At 40.8% G+C, this 12,423-nt stretch overlaps 1 protein-coding gene across 1 annotated transcript in view; it reads left to right on the top strand.

Moving 5' to 3' along the window:
* Window positions 1-12,423, top strand: part of MTHFD2L (methylenetetrahydrofolate dehydrogenase (NADP+ dependent) 2 like) — a 101,363-nt gene that overhangs the window by 69,388 nt on the left and 19,552 nt on the right. Inside the window, exon 6 of the mRNA XM_075849789.1 lies at window positions 4,466-4,558. Coding sequence (XP_075705904.1) covers window positions 4,466-4,558 — 93 coding nt within the window. The remainder of the gene's footprint in view (window positions 1-4,465; window positions 4,559-12,423) is intronic.

The raw sequence follows: 12,423 nt of genomic DNA, 5'->3' as shown, positions 1-12,423 counted from the left end.
TCAAAAACTCCAGGAAAAAACGCCTGTATAAAATAAAAATGTCACCAAAGACGCATGTAAAAAAAAAAGTGTGTGTGAAGGAGTCCTACATGAGAGCATATTACCTGAGAAAGTGGTTATGATTTTTAGAGACGCATCAGAAAGAATATGGCCAGGGTACATTTTTGCTTTGGCTCAGGTTCCAAATCTGAGAGAAAGGAGGGGAATAAGGCTTCCATTTTAAGTTTTTTTTTTTGTGGAGCAATGTAAAATGAAATTATAAAAAGAAGACAGCTCAATTTCCCTGATGGGGCTATAGACTTCATACAGTGTGCAAGTATATAGGATTTTATCACAGTGTATAAATATATATTTTTGTATATATGTATGTAAAAGGTTAATTACTCTCCACCGGTAAATGATTCTACCTCTCAAGTGCCAGTTTTACCTGGGAAAGATGGAGTGAATCACCATCCTCCGGTGTAAGTAGTTATCAGCACATAACAATAATAATAATAATCTTTATATAGCGCCAACATATTACGCAGCACTTCCCAATTTAGAGGGAACAAAAACAGACAATATCAGACATCACATAGTGACAAAGCTAATTTACAATTCAGACAGGAGGATTGAGTACCCTGCTCGCAAGAGCTTACAATCTATGATGAAATAAGGGAGACACAAAGTGTAAAAGTGTTTGTTCAGTACAATGGTCCAGCCATCTTTTATACACATAAAGCTGCATGAGGCGGTCACCAGCCGGTATCCGTGTATAACGGACATGAGGTGCATTAGGGTGCAAGGAGTGTGAGGGAATCTTATTCTGATGACTAAAGGGGCCAAGGAAAGGAGTCAGATTATCGAATGTTATAGGCCTGTCTAAAAAGATGTGTTTTCAGGGCACATTTAAAACTGTGGATATTGGGAATGAATCTGATTGTCTGTGGTAGCACATTCCAGAGGACTGGTGCAGAATGAGAAAAATCTTGGAGGCGGGAGTGTGAGGTTCGAATTATGGAGGATTTTAATCTAATGTCGTTGGCAGAACGTAGAGCCCGAGTAGGCTGGTAGACAGAGATGAGGGAGGAGATGTAAGGAGGTGCAGCACTGTGGAGAGCTTTGTCGGTGAGAGTAATAAGTTTGAATTTAATTCTGAAGGGGATGGGCAACCAGTGCAGTGACTGGCACAGGGTAGAGGCGTTTGTTGTAGCGGTTGGTCAGAAAGATGAGCCTGGCTGCTGTATTGAGGATCGATTGGAGAGGGGAGAGTTTAGTGAGGGGAAGACCGACTAATAATGAGTTACAGTAGTCAAGACGAGAGTGAATCAGAGCAACAATGAGAGTTTTGTCTGTTTCCTCAGTAAGAAAAGATCGGATTCTGGAGATGTTTTTGAGGTGAAAATGACAGATGCGTGTAAGTGATTGAATGTGAGGAGTAAAGGTAAGATCGAAGTCAAAACTAACCCCGAGACAGCGGGCATGCTGCCTAGCATATGGTAGTGCCACACACTGAGATGAAGACATCCGGTTTAGGGAGGTTAGTAGATGGTGGGAACACAAGGAGCTCAGTTTTAGAAAGATTTAGTTTCAGATAGAGAGAGGACATGATGTTAGGGACAGCGGACAGACAATCACTGGTGTTTTGTATTAGAGCAGGGGTGATGTCATGGGAATAGGCATATAATTGAGTGTCAACCTCGTAGAGATGGTACTGGAAGCCAAATCTGCTGATGGTTTGTCCAATAGGGGCGGTGTAGAGAGAGAAGAGGAGTGGACCTAGGACTGATCCCTGAGGAACCCCAATAGCAAGTGGAAGAGGAGAAGTAGAACCAGCAACTGACACAATGAACGAGCGGTCAGAGAGATAGGAGGAAAACCAAGAGAGAGCAGTGGCTTTAAGGCCAATAGAGTGGAGCATGTTAAGTAGGAGTTTGTGGTCTACAGTGTCAAAGGCTGCAGGGAGATCCAGAAAAATCAGGAGAGAGTATTTACCGTCCGATTTAGCCGCCAAGAGATAATTTGTGACTTTAGTAAGGGCAGTCTCTGTGGAGTGTAAAGTGCGGAAACCAGATTGTAAGGGGTCTAGAATGGAGTTAGCAGAGAGATAGCAGATAAGGCGAGAGTAGATCAAGCGTTCCAGGAGTTTGGAGATGAAGAGCAGATTAGGGACTGGTCGGTAGTTAGTCGTGCTGGATGGGTAAAGAGCTGGTTTCTTCAATAATGGGTTTATAATAGCATGTTTAAAAGAGGAGGGAAAGATACCAGAAGAAAGGGAGGTTAAATATTTTAGTCAGGTGACTAGTGACAGCTGTGGAGAAGGACTGGAGAAGGTGTGAGGGGATAGGGTCACTAGAGAAGGTAGTAGAACGAGAAGAAGAGAGTACGGGCTCTAGCAGTTATTGTCCATTGTTATTACTCATGTCGTAGAACGTTTAATAAATTTATCCAAGACGTTGTCGTAATCATATAACAGTTAACACTTAATATATATGCACTCTTAGACCTTTTTTTATGAGAGAGAGTGTTTGCTCACACTTGCTGCTTTTACAGCCTCCACTAGCAAAAGCTTTCCACTAGATTTTGAAATATGGATGTATTCTTACAGCCAAAAGACTAAGACTGAGTTCAGTCATTGATGTTGATTGTCATGCTGTAACATGAAAGGCTATCTTACACAATCTTTGTAAGGGGGTGATACGGCCCCTTCTAACTAGAGTGTGCCCTGGGACATGAGACACCTTCGACGTTGTCATATAATTATAAACTTTGACTTTCAGTTGTGTTTATTGTACAGTATGCATTAATCTTTTGTTTCAGCTACCCAGAGTCAGATGTGGATCACTCTAGGGTCCCAATATTGTTTCTCATCAATGTTGTAATGACGGGGTAGGGAGACGGACAGGTGAGCCCTAATCTACCCGCCACTCAGTCCCTGCCTACTTGCACGACCCGTCCTAGGCGACGGCGTACAACTGGGCGACGGTCCCTACGCTCAGTATGTGCATGACAGACAAACAGACAAGGGTACACAGAAGCTAAGGGAAATGGGGCAGTTGCCCACGGCAACACCGTGAGCAACAAGAGTAGTGAACGAGCCGAGTCAAACCAGGAGTGTACGAGGTACCAAAAGCAGAGCAGGAGCGTAGTCAGTAAAGCCAGGGTCAATATGAAGCAGAGGTCAATAGCAATAGCTGGAACAGCAGAGCCAGGAAACAAGGGAGAATCACAGGCAAAGACAAGAAGCAAATTAAGGTATACATAGACCGAGGGCGGGAGCTAGAACCATCTGGCCAGGCTGTGATAGGTTCTCCCACTCCTCAGCCTACCAGCCTGAGTGGTAGCAGATCGAGTCACTCTATCAGACCTAGGGGCAGATGCAGACTGATTAACCACGGGCGTCGACACAGAAGCTGTGTCTGGCAGATCCTTTACATATGTGTATGATGTTGTATTAGTTTTTACCCCAGGGAGAGGCTATAGAGTTACGTGTGAACACCGTAAGGGCATGCACGTTCCCTTAGAGTAGGAGGGGCTTCGAAAATAAATAGTCGTGGTTGTTTACACAAATGGAGAGGACAGTTTGAAGCCGAGTGGTGCAGAGCTGAGACAGTTTAGCACAGATATCGCCAGTGTCAAGCCTAGAATTTGGGAGCGGTTACCTCGTAGTGGAAGAGTGTGCCAGGCAGGGTGGAAGCTTTTGGATGATAGGCAGCCAGAAAAGAGAGTAGTGTCGGATGCAAGGCATTGCGGAATCTGCCTTAAAACAGAATGCCAGACAGGGTAGGAACTGTTGGTTACCAGGCAGGGCAGAAGCTGCCAGGAACGAGTTAACTTGTGTACCCACCTTATAGACTGTTAGTACCTAAGCCGAGGAATCATGGTCACTCGCAGTTATAAAGCTGAATATTGCCGCACCGCCGAAAAGATTATGAAAAGAAGAGTTTTATCTCTCTCCCTCTTCTGAAAGCTTCAAGCTGTATTTACCTCTCCGTGAGGACCGCCATGATTTTCTTAACAACCACTACGCATTTGTACCTTGAACTGTAAGCGTTATGATTTGTACCTCCAGACCTTCTCCACTATAATTTACAGCTGGTACTACAATTTTAGGCAGTTCTGTCAAACCATTACTCACCCGTAAGACTGCCAGATGTTGAAGCATGATTCAACACTCATAAGAATACATTTCTACAGCTCTAGAATCAAATTGGGACATGTATGATAGCTCTGCTCACCATGTTTGAATTCTGAAAAACATTGTATATTTAGGGTCAGCTGCTAATGTAACCAGCTCTTCTCCAGATTTCATCAAGGTTGATATTTTTGATATGTAACATCAGAAATATTAGTGTTCAGTCATGAAATAAAAGCTTCATACAACTGACATTGTATTAGCAGTATCTTCTCTCAATGATCTCTATGCAGTCTGTAATGACAGAAGATTAAAGGATATGAATTATATTGACATCTTTTTTTTCTCCAGGTGACGCAACGGTGACAATTACGCACAGATACACCCCAAAAGAGCTACTGAAGAGCCATACTCAGATAGCGGATATAGTTATTGTGGCAGCAGGTAAATATTTCCCTTCTCTTTTCTTAAATAAACAATTTAAACTACATTTATATTATACTTCATACATTACCCAGTTGACTGATGTGAAAAAATTACAAGCACATAAGAAAATCATGAGACCGTTACGGAACTTTAAGACTCGGGATAGTGCTAGATTTCACAAATTGCCAAGGTATGAATGAATCCAGGAAGTTTGACGATTAAAATTAATGACCATATCAGTAGATCACCCTTCATCTTTGTACACTCCCTGTTGTCCAGTAGTCAGATACCCCTGTAGAGACTGACCACTTCTGTTATGATCCTTTGTAGAAGATGAGAAACAGCAATTTTAAATGTAAAGGGACTCAACGAGAAGAAGGGAATCTGTTGCAAGGCACGTTACAATATGTACTTCGTAAGATCTATACAGTATCTAATTCTATAGGGTATCTATGAACTAATCTGCATATGAGCCGTACTGCCAGGGAGCGTAATAACACCTCTACAGGCTTCTTCACACTTTGAGTTTAGTCTCATGAGTATTTCTATGCATGAGACTGAATAAAAAATGTAGTTGGCATTGCTGTTTTAGTACTGGAGTTAAAAAAAGTTCATAAGAAGAGATTCTCAAGAGGTTGGGGCTGCTGGGTAATTTCAAGTTACGCCAGTCCGGTGCCTGGCGCATATTGAATCAGTACCTACAGTGTCTACGTGCTTCTTTGTGAATTGTACTGAGGCCACTCAGAAGTCCCACCCCTACACAAGCTCCCCTCAGTCCTCCTGCCCCTGCCAACCTTCTTATCTATCTATCTATCTATCTATCTATCTATCTATCTATCTATCTATCTATCTATCTATCTATCTATCTATCTATCTATCTATCTATCTATCTATCTATCTATCTATCTATCTATCTATCTATCTATCCATCCATCCATCCATCCATCTATAGTATTTGATCCCTTGCTGATTTTGTAAGTTTGCCCACTGTCAAAGACATGAACAGTCTAGAATTTTTAGTCTAAGTTAATTTTACCAGTGAGAGATAGATTATATATATAAAAAAAAAAAGAAAATCACATAGTCAAAATTATATATATTTATTTGCATTATGCACAGAGAAATAAGTATTTGATCCCGTACAAACCATTAAGAGTTCAGCCTCCTCCAGACCAGTTACACGCTCCAAATCAACTTGGTGCCTGCATTAAAGACAGCTGTCTTACATGGTCACCTGTATAAAAGACTCCTGTCCACAGACTCAATTAATCAGTCTGACTCTAACCTCTACAACATGGGCAAGACCAAAGAGCTTTCTAAGGATGTCAGGGACAAGATCATAGACCTGCACAAGGCTGGAATGGGCTACAAAACCATAAGTAAGACGCTGGGTGAGAAGGAGACAACTGTTGGTGCAATAGTAAGAAAATGGAAGACATACAAAATGACTGTCAATTGACATCGATCTGGGGCTCCATGCAAAATCTCACCTCGTGGGGTATCTTTGATCCTGAGGAAGGTGAGAGATCAGCCGAAAACTACACGGGGGGAACTTGTTAATGATCTCAAGGCAGCTGGGACCACAGTCACCAAGAAAACCATTGGTAACACATTACGCCGTAATGGATTAAAATCCTGCAGTGCCCACAAGGTCCCCCTGCTCAAGAAGGCACATGTACAGGCCCGTCTGAAGTTTGCAAATGAACATCTGGATGATTCTGAGAGTGATTGGGAGAAGGTGCTGTGGTCAGATGAGACTAAAATTGAGCTCTTTGGCATTAACTCAACTCGCCGTGTTTGGAGGAAGAGAAATGCTGCCTATGACCCAAAGAACACCATCCCCACTGTCAAGCATGGAGGTGGAAACATTATGTTTTGGGGGTGTTTCTCTGCTAAGGGCACAGGACTACTTCACCGCATCAATGGGAGAATGGATGGAGCCATGTACCGTCAAATCCTGAGTGACAACCTCCTTCCCTCCACCAGGACATTAAAAATGTCTCGTGGCTGGGTCTTCCAGCACGACAATGACCCGAAACATACAGCCAAGGCAACAAAGGAGTGGCTCAAAAAGAAGCACATTAAGGTCATGGAGTGGCCTAGCCAGTCTCCAGATCTTAATCCCATCGAAAACTTTTGGAGGGAGCTGAAGATCCGAGTTGCCAAGCGACAGCCTCGAAATCTTAATGATTTACAGATGATCTGCAAAGAGGAGTGGGCCAAAATTCCATCTAACATGTGTGCAAACCTCATCATCAACTACAAAAAACGTCTGACTGCTGTGCTTGCCAACAAGAGTTTTGCCACCAAGTATTAAGTCTTGTTTGCCAAAGGGATCAAATACTTATTTCTCTGTGCACAATGCAAATAAATATATATAATTTTGACAATGTGATTTTCAGTTTTTTTTTTTTTATATAATCTATCTCTCACTGGTAAAATTAACCTAGCCTAAAAATTCTAGACTGTTCATGTCTTTGACAGTGGGCAAACTTACAAAATCAGCAAGGGATCAAATATTTATTTCCTTCACTGTATCTATCTATCTTTATATAGAAACAATATATGTGGGTTCACATAAAGATCAGCAGACAGTATCTCACGCGATATCTGGCTTAGCCATTTTGAAAATATAGCTGACTGATATACACTGTTCCAGAACCAGAGTTTGGGGTGCAGCGTACTGTGCTCGGCATACAGCTGAAAGGACATTTTGGAGGAGCAATGTAAGGAAGGCCCTATCAACTGCCCTCTGCATTGTTTAGAAAATGCTCAGTGATATCAATTGGCTAAATGAAAGACAGACATCAGTTCACAAGGAATTTCAGAATCTTGGACTCTACGATGCCATAGAGCAATACCACACCACAGTTATGGGGCCTGGTAAATGGATGGACTGAAGCTAAATCATAATTCCAGGAAAGCACCTTTCACAATTTACTGTTGATTTTGGAGAACAGAGGGGTTGAGCATATAGCGCAATTTCTCTCGTCAAGTGTGTGGGTGTGAAGTATGTTTGGCTGCTAAGTATTTGTGCAGCTAATCTAGCCCAAATCTAAGAGGGGGCCCATTTTTTATCTTGCTATTGGTTCCACTGCAAAAATGGGTGGTCCACTTTGAACAATCTCGTTTTGTTTGAAGGTTCCCCTGACAATTAGTTAATCACCGGGTGTCGTGCTGCACCACCCCAAGTGATCAGCCGTAATGTTCAATTCTCCTGCAGTGCCACTACTGGGAAAATGAGGCACTACACAGTTCACATTGAAATCAATAGGGAGTGAGTGTAATGCATGTATGTGCCAGGTCCTCCAGAGAGAGGGATGCTCTTTATGGCCATTTACCGCTCTAGCTAATCGATAAATAGGTCCTAAATGGGGGACCCTTTTCTATTAACTGAGAATTCCCAAACAAGGCGTTTTAAAAAAGGGTATTCTAGACTAGACAACCGTTTAATGTACATACCACCTTTGTAGGTCTCATTATGTGTGATTTAAAGCAGATAGATTCTTTCCTCTAATAAACTGTATAATGTAATTAATAATTGTTATTTTATCTGTTTTAAATTATTGTAGGCAAAACCATATATTTCAGTTTCTAGCACATACAAAATCAAGGGATCCCAGAATGATTGTTCTAATCTCGATATAATTAAAAATAAATTTTAAATAGTTTGCCAATATTTCTAATTGTAAATATTTATGAGATTATAATCACATTTAATGTGCTAGTTCAATAGGTTTGGCACTTCCTATAGGTTCATTTACTGGAACAAGCCTGGCTCATAGAGATCTTTAAGTACTATTGGAAATATGTTCCCAGGATCTGCCCAAGCTGTAAGTCAGATGAACTTGATATGTGGGTTTTCTAGCGAAACCAAAGGTGTTTTTACTTACTGCAGGAACGACATAGTCAGAATTGTTCAAATACTTATATTATAAAATAAAGAACTAGTTACACAGAATTTTCAGTTCATAGCAGTTCTCTTAGGCTTAGCTCCAACTTATAGCAGGTATCACTGTGTTGGATGAAAACTTGAAAAAGAAAAAGTTTGCCGTTCAACTCACCCTTGGAGTTTGGACTGCGAGGATTGCATGAGGCAATGCTCGGAGCAGTGCGCTGAGCCGGTTTCCGGTGCAGACTTGTATACTTGGAATAGAGCGAAGCTCCAGCAACCGCATGGTAGATAGAAGTGAAAAACTAACTTTTAATGAAAAAACATGATAAAAACCATATGTGCACATATAAAAAAATAAAGAAAACCGCTGATGCGTTTCAGACACCCTGTGTGTCGTTAGTTGCAGCCAATCTTACTGAGATAATGGACAAGTAAAATACCTAAAAGGGGCAGTGCTTAGGGATCACATGATCCTCAGGTTAGGGGTCAGGATGACCTATCTACCATGCGGTCGCTGGAGGTTCTCTTTATTACACAAGTCTGCAACTGAAACCGGCTCAGCGTACTGCTCCGTGCATCGCCTCATGCAAGCCCCGCAGTCCAAACGCCAAGGGTGAGCTGTACTACAAACGTTTTCTTTTTCAAGTTTGCATACTATGTCGGCTCTAGTTTCGTGCTCCACCCATTAGTGACTGCTTCATTGATTCACTTTGAACTATGCATTTGTTTGTGTATGTACACATTCAAGTTATATTCATTGTTATTTCTTTATTGTGATGTATTTTTACTGCATACATCAAGCTTCCAATATGATCCTATTAAACAAATGGACAATACAAATACCTATGCATGCATGCGTCTTTTGGGTATTTCGGAGCGTCTGCACAAAGTCACTGAATTATTTTTCCAACTCTGACACATTTGCAAACAGTAATTCTAACATTAAGGTTCTATTCAAAGACATGTAGAAACTTGAGAGCAATCAATTGAGGGTGTAGTGAGACGCCATCACACAGCAAAACTACGTAGACAAACAAATGATTCCAAGATGAAAATTACCTACCACCTTGTATGAAAACACTTTCATGGATGAATGGAATGCAATTCTATCCCAATGCGTCCGATCATTAACCCGTTAGTGACCGGCCCATCGTGTTTCTACGTCGGTCACTAACGGGCCTTATTCCGATGCCATAGACTTTTTACGTCGCGGCATCGGAATAAGTTTACAGAGCAGGGAGACGTCAAATCTCCCTGCTCTCAGCTGCTAGAGGCAGCTGAGGGCTGGGAGCGTCCCTGCTCTGCCGTGTGAGATCGATATTAGTATCGATCTCACACGTTTAACCCCTCAGATGCGGTGCTCAATAGCGAGCACCGCATCTGAGTGGTTTTGGAGAGAGGGAGGGAGCTCCCTCTCTCCCCCACCGACACCCGGCGATACGATCGCCGAGTGTCTGTGTCTCTAATGGCAGCCGGGGGTCTAATAAAGGCCCCCAGGTCTGCCTGCAGTGAATGCCTGCTAGATCATGCCGCAGGCATGACCTAGCAGATGCCTGTCCGTGTTAAACGGACAGGCAGTAATACACTGCAATACAAAAGTATTGCAGTGTATTATAAATGCGATCGGAGAATCGCATATTATAGTCCCCTAGTGGGACTAGTAAAAAAGTGGAAAAAAAGTTTAATAAAGTTAATTTAAAAAAAAATTTGAAAAAAAATGAAAAACCCAGCTTTAACCCTTACAAAATGCTTTACTATTAAAAAAACAAAATAAAGTTAAAAAGTTACACATATTTGGTATCGCCGCGTCCGTAACGACCCCGAATATAAATCTATTACATTATTTAACCCGCACGTTGAACGCCGTAAATTTTTTTTATAAAAAACTATGGAAAAATTGCTGTTTTCTGTGAATACTGACTTTAAAAAAATGTGATAAAAAATGATCAAAAAGTTGCATCTACTCCAAAATGGTACCAATAAAAACTACAAGTCGTCCCGCAAAAAAAAAGCCCTCATACAACCGCATCGGCGAAAAAATAAAAACGTTACGGCTCTTCAAATATGGAGACACAAAAACAAATAATTTAGAAAAAAATGCGTTTTTACTGTGTAAAAGTAGTAAAACATACAAAAACTATACAAATTTGGTATCGTTGCAATCGTAACAACCCGCTGAATAAAGTTATTGTGTTATTTATACCACACGGTAAACGGCGTAGATTTAGGACGTAAAAAAGAGTGGCGAAATTTCAGATTTTTTTCTATTCCCCCCCAAAAAAAAGTTAATAAAAGTTAATCAATAAATAATATGTACCTAAAAATGGTGCTATTAAAAAGTACAACTTGTCCCGAAAAAAAAGCAAGGCCTTATACAGCTATGTCGACACAAATATAAAAACGTTATAGCTCTTGGAATGCGACGATTGAAAAACGTAAAAAATAGCTTGGTCATTAAGGTCCAAAATAGGCTGGTCATTAAGGGGTTAAACATGAAGAAATCAGATTGTCTAACATACAGACACAGTTACAAAAACTCAAGATTTCATCACAAGAACAGGCTACTAACCCTGAATATGCTAATCTAAATGCCAAATTCTAAAGCTTGAACTGCAAATTATTCAAACTAAAAAAAAACTAAATTTAACAGGAATACTGATGACTATGCAAATAACAAAGTTTATTCCTGGCAGAACACCAGACAAAGTACACCTAAATCTATTCTAAAAAAAACTCAGAAGAACACATAATTCAAACCGGGTTACTTTTTCCAGTACTGAATATGAATTTACTGACACCAATACTGATTTTTCAGACTCCGAATGTTCAACAACGCCAATGCCCGCACATTCAAAAAAATGGTCAAACCCCACTTGGGGTAAAAAAAGATTTAATCACAGAGCGGGACGCAAACACAAGAAACAATATCCAGAAATATTCCACGAGAAACCGCAACAACAAATAAAACATGATCTCATGTCCTCATATAATGTGGATAACTTGTCAGCAAATATACTTACCAAGAATTAGGTGCAATTATTATCTAAAGGACTCAATTTTGTTCCAAATTGTACCATGGATCTCTATAATACAATAAGAGGCGTTAATAAATTTGTACGTTTACTCACTATTAAACGTCATTTTTTTTGTGATGAAAAAACATGGTATATCCCCCTCTCTTCCTCCAGCTACTAACATCCTTGGCAGCACAGAATTTAACCCTGCATGGTCATTTCAAGAACATCTGACATTATCTCATTTATTGGAATTACAGGATCCTCCCCCCAATATGTCCACTACTCTTCACACTATATCGCAACAGGTATTTAGATGTAACCTATATTATTATCCTATACAGTCCAGAACTCCAGCTATGGACCAATTCCAGGCAGCAGTGGAAAGAGATTTAAAGGCATTACAGGATGCTACACCATTTACTTCCGCTAAAAATAACTTACAATATTCCCAAAAAAAAGCATTCAAAGAATTACAAAATAATTCTGATATTATTATTCGACAATCAGTCAAAGGAAACATTGTAATACTGGATAAAGTCCTATAGGAGAGAGAAATTACTTTTATGTTACAAGATACCACTGCTTATCGCAAACTAATGCACAACCCAGAAAAAAGTATATCTGTCCCTTTGGACAAGAAGGTGTCATGTCTGGCATACTGGACAAAAAAAGTCCTGAATATCTACACCCTGATTTTCCAATATGTCCTATTTTGTATGCACTCCCACCATCTATGTGACCCATATCTGGAATGGGGTCTCTAACAGAACGCCTTGGCATGTGGTTAGACAACTAATTACAACCACTTGTCCGCAGGAATCACACCTCCCATCCATCCCAGGTGGCCTGTCCTGCAGTCCTCAGGATGCAGATACAGTTGAACATCATGCTGAAGCAAGGAGCAGTAAGCAACCTACTTCAGCATTAGATTAAAGTGGAGGAGCAGAGGGAGCTCCTTCCCTCGCCGAGGA

The sequence above is a fragment of the Rhinoderma darwinii genome, chromosome 1, assembly GCF_050947455.1.
Source record: "Rhinoderma darwinii isolate aRhiDar2 chromosome 1, aRhiDar2.hap1, whole genome shotgun sequence".
Lineage (NCBI taxonomy): Eukaryota > Metazoa > Chordata > Amphibia > Anura > Rhinodermatidae > Rhinoderma > Rhinoderma darwinii.
The sequence above is the reverse complement of the archived record's forward strand: the minus strand, read 5'-3'. Positions and strand labels throughout refer to the sequence as shown.